General features: G+C 30.2%; 1 protein-coding gene across 1 annotated transcript; it reads right to left on the reverse strand.

The window, feature by feature from the left end:
• Positions 1-12573: 12573 nt before the first annotated feature.
• On the reverse strand, positions 12574-15965 carry LOC129306719 (polygalacturonase QRT3). Its single transcript, XM_054947439.1, has 3 exons — positions 15677-15965; positions 15348-15587; positions 12574-13803 (listed from the first exon to the last, which is right to left on the reverse strand). The coding sequence occupies exons 1-3, from the start codon at positions 15893-15895 to the stop codon at positions 12787-12789; spliced, it is 1476 nt and encodes a 491-aa protein (XP_054803414.1). The 5' UTR covers positions 15896-15965; the 3' UTR covers positions 12574-12786.
• Positions 15966-17128: the final 1163 nt, after the last annotated feature.

Consider the following 17128-nt stretch of genomic DNA (forward strand, 5'->3'; position numbering starts at 1 on the left):
TGCAAGCCAAATGTTTTTTTCACTTCCTCACTACTAAATGATTCCCACCACACTCACCATCGATTTAGTTATCCTCTTTCTCTTCTTTTAGTTCCTTTGCTTCTATTTTCTCTTCATTTGGTTCTCAACCATTTCCTTCCCTCTGAATCAAAGTTAAGGAGAGACTCACCATTTTCTAGCATAACAAGCTTGAAGAGAAAAAAGGTTCAAAATTCATCCTACCCTATACCTTTCTCTTCTCCCAACACTATTTTTCAATCAAAACTAAGTAAAAAAATGCTATTTTTTCTAGTAAATTATCTTTCAGGAGAGCAAAATCTTGAAGTTCTTAGATTTTATCTAGAATCCTCTATCATGGGTTATGGAGGCTATTGCTATAATGGCAATTATGCTTGTATGTTTAGCTTTTAGAGTTCTTGTTGCTAAAGATTTTGGAAAAACTTCTTTGAGCCTATGATGTTTTTGGTCTTAAGGATTTTAATTGTTCCTTAAGTTGTTTTATATAGGGGAAGCCCCCGACTGGCAAGACTTTGTGAGTATCATGACTCCACTTCTTATCAATTCAACAAGCAGTTTCATCGAGAAAAATATTGCAAGTAATGTTGCAGCCACTCTCAGGGCTCGTCTTACTCTAAAAGCAAAGGTGTCATATTTAGCATTTAATTCCTTCCATATTAATGGTTGCAAACTCTATTTTATAGCTTAATTATCAGTGCAATCTAGTTTTCTCTTTCTATTTTTCTTTTATTTGCCCTATGAAATCATTTTCCTCATAGTTTCATTTCCAATTTCTATGTTGTTAAGGTTCTTTGAGATAGTAGGTGGAATGAGCAAGGCACCTCAATCCTAGTTCTAGGTGATATCATCAGCATTAAACTTGGAGATATAATACCAGCAAATGCTCATCTTCTTGAAGGGGAACCATTGAAAATCAATTAGTTGGATGTTCTTTTGTCATGTATGTAATATTAACCTCAATTATTGCATTCATTTTTAGTTCATTTGTGAATTCAAATGAAATTGCCAAGTTAGATGTGATATGAATTATGATTTTGAGCCTTGAACTGAGTAAGATTTGCTTTAAAACATGACTTCATTGCAAGTGGATATTCTTTGTTGATCCTTCTTGTTTAAGCATTACTAGTGGTGTCAAATTTTCATTTTTCTTTAAGAATGGTATACATTGCCAAAATCTATTGAAAATTTTCATCTAATATTGAGTTGCCAAAACCATTCTCAAGTACTATAATTGGCTTCAGTAAATGTTATTGTATTGTTTGCTTTCTTATTCTAAATGAAGAATGTATGCTACTAACACATGCTCCAATTCATAAAATGTGATCATGAATAATATTTTAGTTTATCTCATCAGTTGTGCTCAAGGTTTTAATTTTTTTTTTCCTTTAGTAGTTTTAAAGAAACCTTGAAACTGTACAACTAAGACCGACTTCACTTTTATTCTTTTTTAAATGTTTGATTCTTCCACCTTAAAAGGAAGGTTTTCTATATGTTACCCCATAAAGTAGTGCTCAATTAATGCTTGAATGGTTTTACTTGTGATGGATACTAATTTTCATTTTAGGCATAATATTTTAGATGCACAAAAGCACAAGGTTTGTTTGAAGAGGAGAAAAAAATACGTTCCAGTTAAGAAGTTCTTGCATGCGTCTCGTAACTTGATGAACTGCCAATCAAGGAATTATCCTACAAGATTGAATGAAGATTTGATTGTATTTTGAAGTGTACTTACAATTGCAAACCCACTTGTGGACTGTTGGTACATAAAGACACAATCTCAAACGATCTTAGATCTCACGAGAACAGCATCATCATGTCCAAATATCTCAACAAGATGAGTTGGCCACTAAAAATGAAAGACAGTGATTAAAGATCATGCTATGAGTTTTGTAGGATCCCTGATTCTTTATAAGAACATTTCAGGTTTTAAGGAAGAAGTTACCATCACTCTATCACTATAAATAGAGTACAAATTCACAAAAGAAAACAACAGTCGACACTCAAAAAACTCATATTTTGTACTCATAGTTCTTAGGTTTATCAACTAGTTTTAATTTTCAATTTAGACTTGTAAATGTTTACATTTCATAATAATTCAATAACAATCAAACACTTGTTTTATGAAGTTTTGCATATATTTTACATTTGGGTAAATTGTGATAAAGTAGCCCGAGAACCCCTTTATTATCAATTGAGACTCAGCGTCTCTGACACGTTTAGTAACTTGTTGTTCACGATGAACACTATGATTGAAGGATATGTCATTAATCATCAATTAAAACATTATTAATTCCTCCCCTATGGTAAACGCAGGAATATTTCATATGATTCTATTTATACAAGGTACTTCTTTAACATATTTCACTAGACCTAATTAAGTAAAATGTTAATACTCATTTACTCTCTCTAAAAATTTAATAAACTCTTAAGTTTGTCCCTATTAAATATATGTGTTTTTTATAAATAGAGAAAACTTAGAATTAAAAGTCAATGACATGCTTTATAAATAAAATAAACAAAATTATTCTCTACCTATCTTATAGTAAATACAATTGAAATAAATATATGACGGCAATAAATGTGATCATGTTGAGCTCAAAATGCATTGTCACCTTTTTTAATTATTTTGGTGAGAATCCAATCCCTTACTGACAAACTTATGGCCTCCAAAGAAATTAATTAATTGGTTTAGACTTTAGACAGCTAATCGAGAAAAAGAGAAAGGAAACGAAGTGCATTATAAGCCAAAATAAATGAACAAGAAAGAAAATGGGTTGGAAAAATAACTTTCAAAAGCTATATAAAGTCCAAGATCCATCCATACACATGAGTCCAGTCTGTTGAGCACGGGTTGATTTGCCTTTAGTAAAGTGATTCTGGTTCTTCACTTTCTAATTATTATTGTTGCTTTTTTTTTATTAAAGATTTTGGCATGTGAAAACTTTAATTTTTCAAAAAGTTGAAAAATATTGCAATATGTGTACTATATTATTCTAAATTATGTAAAGTAATTAATCTATGTTGTACATGTAATCTATAGTTATTTTTGTATTATAAATTAATTTCCTTAAAATTCTTAACAAATTAGAACCAATGGCCACCTGTTTGCTTTTTTCTTTTAACGTGACAGTAATGTTATAGATACCAAGTTATATCGAGGATGGGAAGTACTGAACGTGTTTAGTCTAAATTTGCTCGGATTTAGCCTTATTAATCTTACTAAGAAGGTTATATTTGTTTTTCAAGCAAAAAGATTAACTCTGATCTAATCCATTTTAAAATTCCAACCTCAGATCAACATTCATGCATGCTCTTCCTCATTTATTAGTTGGTATATAAAATGGAGAGGATTGAAATTGAATATGAAATTAAAAAAATCTTTAAAATAAGAAGTAACATATACCCAAAAAAAACGAAAAAGGTACTATAATTTTTTTAAAAATATAGAGGCATGTTTTTTGGTGTGGTGATGAGTGAGTCATATTGTTCACAAATAATAATAAATAGTATACCACTTAATAGTACAACTCAAAAGAGGTTGATAATTTTCAAGTACTCCATCCATCTATTTCATAAAAAGTATCACAACAGTATTTTTCATACAAACTAAGAAAGTTATCAAATAATCAAAGTTTTTTGTAAAATAAATTTAGTACTTTCCTAAAATTTCCTATTATTCTTTAAATAAATTAGTGTTTAAGGAGTATTTAGGACCCTAAACTCATTTTTGATACAATATTTTCTTTCAATTTTTAAAAATAATGTAGTATGACCCTTACCATTAACAAAAGTTAACAAAACCATTAATTGATATAAAAATAAGAGAAAATGACCTAAAAATTAAAGTAAAGGATCAAGAAAATTTTATTGATCTTTTTTCTTGTTTTCTAAGGTCTTTTTTTTGTCATTGTCCATACAATTGACAATCAATGTTAACTTTAGTTAAAAGAAGGAAGCAGATTATACCATTTCAAAAATTGAAAGGGAATATTATACAACAAATAAGTAGTTCAGAGTTTCAAACACTCTTAAACTTATAATTTAAGGATCAGTTTGTTCTTTTACCTGTTCTTATATTAAATAAGTTGGAAAAATAAAAGGTAAAACATGAAATGAAATATTTAGTACCTCTTAAGTTACATGACACTTAAGTTAAATCATGAAAAAGAGGTTTTCTATATGACACTTAAAATGAACCAGAGAGAGAATTAGTATAGAATAATAATGAAAAAAACAGAGTGAATTATAAATAGGTCATACATAAAAGTATTAATTATTACAAGATCTATTAACAATTAAACTAAGGCCATTGACAATATAATGTGTTGTTATTTTTCTTAGTTCAATTGTTAATGGCTCTTATATTAATTAACTCTCTTGTGTGAAACTTCAATGTAATTCTCTAAAAAAAAATATTCCCTCCAATTTATAAAAAGTGTCTCAAAAACAATTTTCATATAGACGAAAAAAGTTATTAAATAACCTAAGATTTTGTAAAATCAATATGGTATTTCTCTCAAATGTCTCTAGTACTAAGCTTGACATGGGTCCATTTTACAGAGTATTCTGATTTTAGAGAGCCAAGTCAGATTTTAGTTATGTTATATAAAATAATTTAATTTACATATTTTAATGTTAAATTTCCTTATATTTCTCCAAAATTTTAGATTTCAGTTTCACAATCTATCCATTTTAATCATAACTTCCCAAGTGAAAATCTTTTAAAAATAAAAAAATTCAAATTTTATAACTTCCTCCCCAAAATTTCTCCACTATCATAACTCCCACTACACGAAAACTTCTCCATACTATTACATCTTCTCAAGTTCTTATTTTCAATTTTAAAATTCAATTTAAAAATTAAGAGAAATTTCAATTTTCATAACTTAAGCCACACAACAATCAAAGATAACTCTCATTTACCTTTTTCAAACAATCCTCACTTTCAGTTTCAATGTAACATCATATACCACTCCTACCTTCAGTTCTTTTGAATGCTAACTATATTTTTTTAAAAGACATGAAAACCAAAGGATAATTAGCTTGTATCATCATTCCTATGCTTGCTTGCCTTGCTTTGCATGATTGGAAGTGTAACATCCTAAAACTTTAAATCTAGAAAAATGGATTAATTAAGGGATAAATTAGTTAAAAATATGATTAATTTATTTAATTATATTTTTGGATGGCTAATTGGATTTTTAGGTCATATTTGGCTCTAAATTGAGATAGGATGAAAGTCGGATCAAGTCAGGAAGCATGGGGGGAGCAAAATCAAGTTGTTGTGAGCTACGGCTTGCATGGCATGCGCTGCGGCGCACGGCACAGCAAACAACTTAAAATTTTGGGAATCATCAGAAATGGACAATTTTTGGGGTGGAAAACCTAGAGCACGAAGGGGGCAACTCTATTAGGGCATCAATTTGGGAGGATTTTGAAGATGATTTGAGCCTTCAAACTCTTGGGTAATTTTTTTACCCTTTTTCTCTATCTTTTCATCTCATTTTCCATGAGATTTGGAAGAGTGAGAATTTAGTCTGATGAGATTAAGCTATGAGTCAATGTTTTGAAGGTTTCTATTGACTCTAAATGTTTAATTTAGGTTTATTGATCTTAGATATGTGGTAATAGGAAGCTACTTGTTTGGTGAATTTTGGATCAAGCCCTCACTTGATCATAGGGTTTTGAAGTGTGATAAGTTAAGATATTGAATTTTAAGTTATGATAGAGTTAGAAAGAGACTTGAAGGGATGATGCAAACAAATTTTAATCTTGACAAGTCTATTTGTTGAGAATTTGAGTGAGAAGTGGGAGAATTGGGAGGTTATTATTAGCTAATGGTGCTTGTGCTAATTGAAAATTAACATATAGTACTTGTTGATGTAGATTGTGGTGTGGGAAGACTTATCTTGACACAAGAAGAAATTTAGTACCACGAGTAACCCTTTTAGTAACAAAAGGGTTGAGGTAACTAGATAATTTACATTATTTATTTACCTTGTATAAGTTATTCTCAAGTTACTTTTCTATAAATTGTTGAGTATATATGTATAAATTCCTTAAAGGTTAACTATTTTAAAAAATGGGTGGAGTATTGGTTTGTAAAATTCTATATTTTTGAAGTAAATGGAAAGACTTTGTTATACTTGTTTAAAAAGTTGTTTATGCATGGTCAAGTGGAGATATGAAGTGAAATGTGGCATATTAGAGGGTGAGAGGTCACCCTAGTGGAGATAGTGAAGATTAAGTCCATATAGCATTGCTGGTACCTCGGGACACCAGGTGCAGCATTTACTCTCCTTAGTATCTGAAAATGGGTGTGGTGTTGGAGACTTACTCTCCTTAGTACCCAAAAGGGTGCAGAGTTGGAGACTATGCTCCTTAGCATCCATAGGATGCAGTGTTAGAGTAACGACACCCCAATTACTTGTAATAAGGGGAAACAGTAGTCTGGAAGTGGTTTAGGACACCTTGGCCGGGTAGTCCTACCATGGATGGTGAGCTTGAGGACTATACATGTGGTTTGATTCTATGAAATAGCCTACTGGTTTGGTCGGGAGTATTGGAGAATCGAATAGTTAGGGATCATGCATGCAAATTTGTGGTGATCTTATATGATGTGATCATGTTACTTATTTTAATGCTTATTTATAACTTGGCTTGTTAATTAATAATGTAGATTATCTTAGTTACTGATATTTTTATCTCACCCCATGGATTATCATTTTATAGGTGTTACCAGTGAGACTGAGCCAGGGAGGGAATCAAGCAGGGGCTAGCATATCTGCTACACTATTTGTAAAGCCTGATTTTAATTTGAGTGGTGTACATAAACTTGTTATATGATATTATATGTTGCCAACTGGGAACGCATATCATTTTGATTGGTTACACTTGTTTCATACTATGTTGTTGTGTATTTTAACCCAATATTATATATGAGGTGAATATGTGGTAATTTTTGTGGTGATGGGCTAAAATGTTAATACAAGTACAAGGAATGTTTTATCTATATGGTGACAATGTATTTGTAATATACTATGTGGCAATAGAAGCCAAATAGCATATATAATGTTGATTTGGTATTTTGGCCATATTGGGCAAAATGGCCATTGAGTGGCTAAATTTTATGTTTGGTACGTTTTTGTGTGTTTGATTAGTCACTCAAGTGTATTTTAGTCCATTGGACTTGGTTCAAGCCTCACAATGGATTAATGGTATTAGTTATGAGTTTTGGGTACTTGGATGATAGAAAATTTCTTTGAAAAATTGACTTTTGCATTCGAGTGTCTAAAATTCTCATACAGTGTTGAATCATAACGAAACTTGTACCATTAGTTAGCTTATTGAATAAGCTTCGCGTGAGCACTTAAATCACTCCAATCGAACATCGGATGTGAAAAATGGTGCGTGTTTGAAGTTCATCTAGAAGAGCTGTCATAACAGCAATGCTGTCATGGACACATGCGCTGCGGCGCATTTCACACAAGCCGCGGTGCATGGACCAAAACACTCAAAAATAACATTTTTGGCCCTGTTTTGAAGTGGTTTGCTTCCCAAAACTTTTCCATGCTTCCAAAGCCTATATAAATCATTAAGTTTGAGCTCAAACTATCAATTTAAAGGGTTTTTATGGGATCCCAAATATTCCACAATTATTTTTAAAAGATTATTAATTTTAACCCTTATATGAATAATGTGGGCCAAATCTTTGCTCCTAATTATGATTGTTTGTTGTGATGGTGTGGTGAATTTTGGTAATGTCAAGGTGGACATTACAAGAAGCTCCAGAGGAACATGATCGACAAAATGAAAGCCATGAAGAGCAGACAGCCCCTATTTGGCCATATAGTTAGCAATTTGATTTTCTTCCTATGCTCTTTATGATCGAACAAGTCAAGTCAATTGTTGCTAAGTAAGTTTTGTAACACCCATATTTGCCGCTTGATTTTGAGATGAAGGTTTTTGTGTGAAGAGGGTAAGAGAATAATGAAAAAGAAAAATGCTTTGATATGTAGATAAGGTGGACAAGTTGTTGAATGTTGATGTTGTTTGGGATGTTGGGAAGTTTTGAAGATGGGATATTCAAGTTATTTTCATGATGTTCATTTTTAGTGACGTGATTAATGCATACGGAGACTCAAATACCATTTTGACAAAGCATGATGTAAATAAGGTTTGCTTCCTTACATTCAATCTATGCTTTATACATTACATTTTTTAAGTAATGCCCCCAACATATATACTCATTGTAAGAACATTTTTTGACATTGATATTCAAATTGTTTCTACATCATGCTTTATTAAGGCTTTTATACGCTACAATAAGGCTAGTCCAAACGGAATTGCTAGGCAAGATGTAACGAAACAAACTCCAAGAATGAGAATGGAATACTTGAAATTAGTGTACTTCAACAAAAAGAGAATTCTTCGGCATCAAGTAGCAAGTCTTTCAACAACTAACCAAGTGTGTCTCCCTTATTTAAGGCTGATGCTAACTCAATTCAAAATATTTTAAGAGAAAAGGTTCCATCTCATTAAGTTTTTTCTATCAAAAGTGAAACCAAATTATTTGATAAAAATTATTGTTACCCTGATATATTGATTTTAACTCTTCTTGGTAGTGGTTCAAATTATGAGAGTAGGTTCAAAAGAAGACAAAGCATGAGAGGATGGATTGAATGAAAAGTAGGATTGAACTGAGTAATTGTAACTCTGAGATTCATTTATAATATCAATGTAAGTGAAGTAACTCATAAATTGATCTTAGCATATTGAGAAACAAAATCCTAGATGCATTTTATAAATTCATTATTTATTTTAAACATGTGTATTTGTTGATTGTGGATTGTGAAGGTATTACTTGTAGAACACATAGGTTCTTATTTTTGTGGTTGATACCAACCATAAAAATCCAGTTGTTGATATAATAGATGAGTAACACTCACTAATTGTTGAATGAGGTATTAAGTTGTGTTGTATGACTTTCGCTATTATGCATTATGATATTATTAAATTTTATGTTTTGTAGCATCTCTAAATTTAATTTATGAGTTAATTATTTTATTTAATTTTTTTGGCCAAAATTTTTTATTCATTTAATTATTTTGTTTAATAACAATACATTCTAGAGTTTAAGTAAATCTCTTTATTTATGTAAATTATTTTTAAAATTTTAGTATTTCTGGGAATCACACAGACCACATGATAATTCTTCCTACATAAAATAAGAGGCAAAATAAGAAACAAAATATTTAATACCTTATTGAAATATTAAAATGGCATTATTTAAATCATAAAAGATTTTTGTTGTTGTTGTACGTAACATTGAACCGGCGGGGTAATCATACAGTGGTTGCAGCAACCTAGAACAAATTCATACATCTTTTGAATTTAAAAAAAAAAGAAAAAAATAAAGAAGGGAAAATGATAATAAAACTCTTTAAAATTATATAAATAATAATTTGATCTTTAAAAAGTCAGAGTTTCACTGAAGTCTTTAAAAAAAATTTTTTATCATTAATGAATTTATATAAATGATCAAATTGTCCTTATTTAAAATAAAATTATCACAATATAACAGTAAATCACAGTCTCACAAGTCAAATTCATGATATTACTACAAGTGTTGAAAATAATAAATAATGATTATAAGTTTTGTTTAAATATTTACAATTTTCTTTCTTATATTCGTAACAATATAACAGAAAATTATAAGTTCACAGGTCAAATTTTTGATATTGCTATGAGTGTTGGAAATAACAAGTAATGATAACAAATTTTATTTAAATAATAAAAAAAATTTATATTCACAATAATATAATAGCAAATAACAACTTCACTTATTAAATTCATGATATTGATACAAAAATAATTAATTATTTATATAAATTTATTAGTGATAGAAAATTTTTAGAAATTTTAGTGAAATTATAGTATTTTGAGATATTAAGTTATCTTTTATATAATTTAAAAATATTTTATTGTTATTTTTTCAAAAAAGAAAGAAGAAGAAGCTTTCTCATCACGTTCATAAACGAGGCTCTTTCCCGTTCAAGGACACTTGTACAAAACATTTTTTCAGATTTAAGATATTATTATTTTAGGCCAAACGGTGTTTTTGTTGTCGATTTGTCGTCTTTCTCTGTACTTATTAGTCTTAATCAAGTGGTTTCAAAGTTACAGGTTGATATACAATACAATAAAGTAAAACATCAAATTCTAATACACCAAGGGATGGTTTTATCACCTACCATTTCTGGTAAAAATGGGACCGTGTAAAAGTCTTTTACTCTTGTTTAATTTAATCTGATTTGAGAAGGTTTGATTCAATCCGATCCTGTTAAAAACTGATCTTGTAAGATTGAAAAGACTAAAAAAATCAAACTGTCTTTTCAAGTTGGACTGGATAGAAGACTAGTCCTATTAAATTTATTTAATATAATTATAATTAATTTACTAATTATTTATAATAATAAGTTAAGACTATTAATAATTTAATAAGTCTAATTCCTTGCATGTTTGCACACTCAAACTAATAATTAAATAATCTAAATCACTTGGACTGTAAATGAAATATTATGAATTTATTATGATTATAAATATTTTTATTATCTTAATTGAGTTTATTAGTTTGAAATGGATTATTGTTTCTCATAGACAATAAAGAAAAAAGAAAAAGCTAAGTGAGTATTAAATTAACAGGATTAATCTCCTAATTCTATAGATCAAGTTTGATCTTGTTAATTTTTAGGTTATCACTGGATCAGACTGGATTATGAATTGCCTAAATTAGTCCTTTTTATAAAAGAAATTAGAGTTCAAGTTAGATCGAAATTAAGTCTCGTCCAGTCCTTCATACAACCTTAGGTAAAAAATCACTTACCAGCACTATCTCTTTTTATTTACATCAATATTAGAAAATATTTACTTAATTTTATATAAATAATTTATGTAAAATATAAAACAATGCAACAAATATATGCACATTGTTAGTGGTTGGTACAGTAGTTCAACATTCAACCCACTAATTTGTAGCTGCTGAGGGACAAAGTTTACCGGTGTCACAAGATAGTACAGCATTTAACGTACGTCGTTTTAAGCTTTGACATTATGAGAAGGTGCTAATTTCAAGTTTGTGGACTAATCCACCTAATACATTTCCAAAAACTACCACACGCAAAATGAGTTTCCTATAGATCTTACACAAAAATTTATTTTTTACTACCTTGGTCTTAAATTATAAAATATATTTAGATAAAATTTTACATATCAATAAATATAATTTAATAAATTTAATAATTTTATTTTTTAAAAAATATCCTTCATTTAATAACATTATATCTATACTTAAATAGTAATATCTTTATCTTGAATTATAAAATATTTTTAGAAAAAATTCAGCGTTTCAAATATAAGACATTTTGATAAAAATAAAATTTTATTAATAATACTTTTTAATATTGTCTTTGCTATATATTCTCTCTTTTCAATATTCTTTCATTCATAAAGTATTAAATGAATAATATTTTTAAAATTTTATATTTTTATCTTAAAAAAGTAATGCAAAAAAATATATTTAATAAGTTTTATTGATACGTGAGATTTTATTTAAAAGTATTTTATAATTTAAAATAGAGAGAGTATTAAATATATAAAAAAAGATAATATTAAAATAAATTTATTTAATAAAACTTTAACTTTCTTAAATTATTTTGTATTTAAAATAATAAATTTATTTTAAAAATATTTTATAATTTAAAACGGAGGGAGTATATAAAACTTTTTGTTGTTCGGTTGATACCGAAACCGTGCTGACTGATCTGCAGTATTTTTTTCATTAATTTGTTTTCTTTATTGAATTAGGTTAGGTCCAACTAGGTCTCAGTACAAGCTGATTAATTAATTAAATAAAATAATATTGATCACAGATAATGAAAACTTCAAACTTAAAAGCGTAATTAATTGCGGTTGATGATGATCCCCTCCCCCTATATGGTGGGAACCTCCCACAAAGAAATTATGATATTTAATACTACGTTCCTATATATAAGTTACTACTATAGTCTTATTTATAAAATATTTTTAACATATTTTATCATAATTAAAAAATCATAAAATTCATTAGTTATGTCCAAAAATTAATAATTTTTTAACTTTGTTCCTATTAAATATACAAAATTTAATAATATATTTTCTTTCTTCAACATTTAATGAAGGTCAAATAAAAAAATTTACAATAAAAATGTAATGAGATGACTTATAAATAAAATTAAAAATTTTTTTTCTATTCTATAAATAAGATAAGATAAAGTACTATCTATCTCGTCATAAACAGTAAAAAGTAGTTAAATTATTGACATTAATATAAGACAAAATTAGAGTAATTAATTTATTTTCAAATTTTGCCCTTATTTATTTTTTATATTTTGAATTTCTACATTGTCGTGGTTATTAATTATAAAGAATAATAAAATTCAAAAGTTACATATTTTTTTAAACAACTTTAAAGATACACATAACATTTCTTAACAAACATGAAGTTCGATAATTTTACCTTATGTTACGAGTAATGGACTGAGTACGTGTAGAAATTTGAAGAAGTACAAGAGCTGTTGCTTACATTTCCAAATTGATTCAGTCTTGGCTGAATTTTACTAGCCAATTAAGATGATTAAATTAATTCATTCAAAAAAAAAAAAGGCAATTAATAAAGGACTCTGGATATATATGCACAGTTCCCTCATCATCATCTTCGAACTTCAATAATTATATACCTTGATCCACTGCGACATATAAACTAGCAGGCACTGCTTCACTTGTTTGAATCACGACACGATTATCAGACACGTTCCTCAGAACATGGCTCGGAAAAGTGTCGCCGTCGAAGCTCAAAGAATACTGGACATGTTTGATAAGGTTCGGAAAAAGCAAAACATCATTGAAATCCGCCATTAATGAAGTCCCATTCCCTTGCACAGCCTTCTTTGCCACAGTACTCTTCAACTTCATCCCCTCCACAACGTTGCTGTCCACCACAACCTGATCGACTTGCTTAAAATTTTTACCACCCGATTGATCCAGATGAACAATCTCAACCCCGTGGTCAGACCCAGAAAACATGTTGTCAACGATATTCACTCCACTGACAACTCCGTTGATTGATTTGAGCACAACGTTGGCATCTCCGAGGAAGAAAGTACCAGAAATATGAAGCTGAACTGGGTCTTCTGCAACAATACTGGTGTAATCCATGTAGGAGTTCAAAACCCTAGTTTGCGTCAACCCGGCGAGTTTCAGATAAATCCCGGTGCCTCCGAAGCCGGTGGCTTTGTTATAGCAATGTACGCCGGAGATTATGTTGGCCTGGCCAAAGATCATGATTCCTATGGCGGCGGAGAAGATGACGACGTCGGTGACGGAGTTGTCGTTCCCCTGGAGGTTGATTCCGATGCCGGTGAAGTTCCTCTCCCCTTTGTCGCCGCCGGCTGTGATGTGCTGTCCGATGAAGGAGTTTCTGATGTAAGTTTCGTGGCCGCCCTGGACGAGGATTCCGTTGGTGGTGAAATGAGTGACGTAGCAGTTGTCGATACCGATTCTGAGAGAGTTGATGACGAAGATGCCTCCGCCATGGAAGTTTGAATCCAAGAGGAGGTCCTTGAAGGTGAGGAACTCGTAATTGTAGGATGAAGGAGGGGCAGTCTTGTCATTTATGTTGGTTGATAAATCAATGAGGTACCCACCTGATGGAAAGCTATCTGAGGCTCGTATCGTCCCACCGTGAATCTGTTTTCACCAAATGCAGCAGGCCAAGTCTATGTTTAGGTATTAATATAAAAACTATATATATATATATATATATATATAAGCCATGCTAGGTATCCACATCATTCTCTTATACAAGGTAAATTTGAGAAAACTGATTTTTTTTTTTTAATTTCAAGACTATGAATTAATTTCCACAAAACTAATTGATAATTATTATCTGATATCTAATATTATTGTGTCGAACCCTCAGCTTTACTTAAAGAAAATCAAATCATTTTTCCTCAATCAACCAATGTTGAATTTTAACACACTTTATTAACACACACACACACACATTCAAATGATTGGATTAAAATTTAGATGTAACTTATAACATAATTAAAAAGAGTATTCCTTTCTGTCCTAATTACAGGACAATTACCTTCTTTTACAATTCTAAGAAGTGTTATTTAATACCTTAAATGTTTAGAAAAATATATAGATTTTTGACCTTTAATAAAATTAATGATTATAACATTTAGTAGATGTAATGAAAGAGATGCAAGGTTGGAAAAAATTAACTACCACATCATTACCCTCTATTTAGTGCTGGGTAGAAATTTAAAATTTTGTCTATAATTAAAACAAAAGGAAGTATAAAAGTAGAATAGGCACGATGTATCAATTATCATGTGGAGTTAAAAGATAAACTAATAAATAAATTGTTCTTTGGAGAAAGAAAAAAGAGGGAGCATATTTTTTTCTTGATGACTTTCTGAAACCGTATGCTGTATCTTTTGAAACGGCCCCAAGCGGCCAAAACCCAAAGTAGACTTTTATTTGATAGTTTGGTTTTTTGAGGGGAAAAAAAGACAACTAGCAGAAGAAAAAGAAAGAATAACCCAAAAAGAGAAAAGTCATTAATTCAGCTCCAATATTGAAGAAGAGGTTAGACCAACCGTTGCACCATTACCTCTAAACTACACTAAATGCAGAGCAGAGGCCACCTCCGTCGCAAAGCCGATATTGGATTCTCCATCACAGTCTTACCAACCAATGCCACGTGGCACCATGTTCTGACTTTGCAAGTACATTTTTCAAGAAAGTAACGCATGAAGGTGCGATACCTCATGTTTCTGCTTCTAAATATTACAACCACTCTTCAAGTTTTTTTATTAAAAGCCGGGAAATATGTTTGTGTCTAAAATAAAATTACACCTAAATACCCAAACTTTTGGTAAAAATATAAATCATAATTATTGTTTATAAGTATGTAAAATAGGGTATTAATTTTAATCTTTCAAAGTAATTACTTTTTAAAATTATTTAATTATTAAACTCTTGCAGTCCTCATTCATATATTTATATAAACTTTTTCTTTTTTGACATTTTCGCTCATCATTTTTTTTTTTTGCAAAACATAATTTTTCTCCTCTTTCATTTCATAAAACTCATTTTTCAGAGAATTCATTCGAAATTTTTATCAATTTTGTCATTGAATGTAAATTTCTTTTTTAATTCTCAAGTTGCTTGCTAAATTATGAGCTGTAAAAGGAATGAAACGAAGAAGAAGAATAACGTACCATGAAGTTTCCGACGCCAGCGACTGGCAGCCGGAGTGGCCGGCTGATCAAGTAATTGCCGCCCTGAAGATCAAGCTGTGCTCCTCCAAGATTAGAAATGCCGTCCATCAAGAACCCTTCACCGTGACCATTAGCCGCATCCGCTATCGCCGCAAGAAGAGCTTCTGTACTATCCAACTTCCCCGTCGGATCCGCCCCGTACGACGTCGCAAGGTATACCCGTGAACCGCTCGAACCCGACTTCACATCAACGCAAGCCAAAATAAATTGTTTTAGTGTTATCACATTGTATGAGAGAGTCATATATATATATATAGCTAGTCAGTTACCGGTGGTGGCCGTGAAGGTGACGGAGAAGGAGACGGTGATGAAGCACCGGAGGCGCTGAATCTGACGTGAGAAGCTTTGAGAGCTTGGAGTCTGCGCAATGCTTGGTGATGGCGGTGGCCGGAGACGGTGGAAGGCGGCGGATTCTGAGCAGAAGGATGGATATTGAAGAAGAAAAACAGAAGGAGGAAGGAAGCCATTAGGGCTTTTGTTGGTTCCATTATTGGAGATGACGACGATAGTGTTTGAGTTGTGAAAAAAGGAAGAAGGCGTGATTGTGAGGTATGTGTGAGGGTATTAATAAAGGAAGAGCGAAAGCTTTAATAAACAGACATGGAAAGAGGAGGGCTTAACTAAGATTTGTTAAGAAAATGATCTGTCACATTTCATATTCGCGTCATACTCGTGACACTGACTTGGATTTTTTCCACTTTAGAGACATAGCAAAAACAACATTAACAAACCTTATCTCATTAGTTACAGTCAGTTACATGAATTACCCAGTATTATTGTATTTTGTTAACAACTAAACTTTTGAAAATTGTAACCAAATAAAATATGAAAATTCTGCCTAAATAATACCTTTTTTATTGGATTAAAATCCTCAGAAGAGATTGGTGGATTTATGTAAAATTTTATATTTTTAGTATTTTTGCTCATTTTATTAATTTTTATAAAATATAAAAAAATTTCTCTCTTTTTTAAAAATAAAAATTTTACATAAATTCAACAAGTCTTAATTTCAGAGAATTTAAATATTTTTTATTATATGTATCAAGAGTTGATAATAGATTGTTTGAAGTTGAAAATATATGAATTTTATAAAGTTTACGTTCTTAGAAAATGAGAGAGAAGTTTCCTGTTTTATAAAAAAGAATAAAATAAGAAAAAATATCAAAAAAGAAAATTTCAGAAAAAATTATGAATATTAACTTTAGAAGATTTGCTCCTGCCACCAATACCATGACTTGGCTAATCCTATGTGTTTCATACTTTTGATGACCGAGTTTCATGTGCATAGAATATATATGGCATATAATATACAGATATAAATCCTATAATATACTCGTGCCCCCAAAATATTCCTATATAAGTATACTCACAATTTTTTGCCCTTGAATATTCTCTCCTACTTAATAAGAATTATATTATTGAATAATTTCTAAACAAACTTAAATTTTGGTCAAACTAAAAAAACTTGATTTTAAAAATAAATTTTCTCATGCCAATGAAGTTGAGTTTTTCATAGAACTATGAATCTTTTCTATTTTCCAACCGGGGAATAATATATCAAAGGAGCTTTGGGGAAAAAAAGAATTTAACATTGAAAATGTAAGCCATAATATTAGCCATACATAATATATATATATATATATATATATAAGTGTTCTTCGATATCAATATATAATATAAATACAAAACCTGACCTGACAGAAAAGAAAGGGGTTACCAAC

This window comes from Prosopis cineraria, unplaced genomic scaffold (assembly GCF_029017545.1).
Source record: "Prosopis cineraria cultivar Desert tree isolate PC_DT_omini unplaced genomic scaffold, ASM2901754v1 PC3, whole genome shotgun sequence".
Lineage (NCBI taxonomy): Eukaryota > Viridiplantae > Streptophyta > Magnoliopsida > Fabales > Fabaceae > Prosopis > Prosopis cineraria.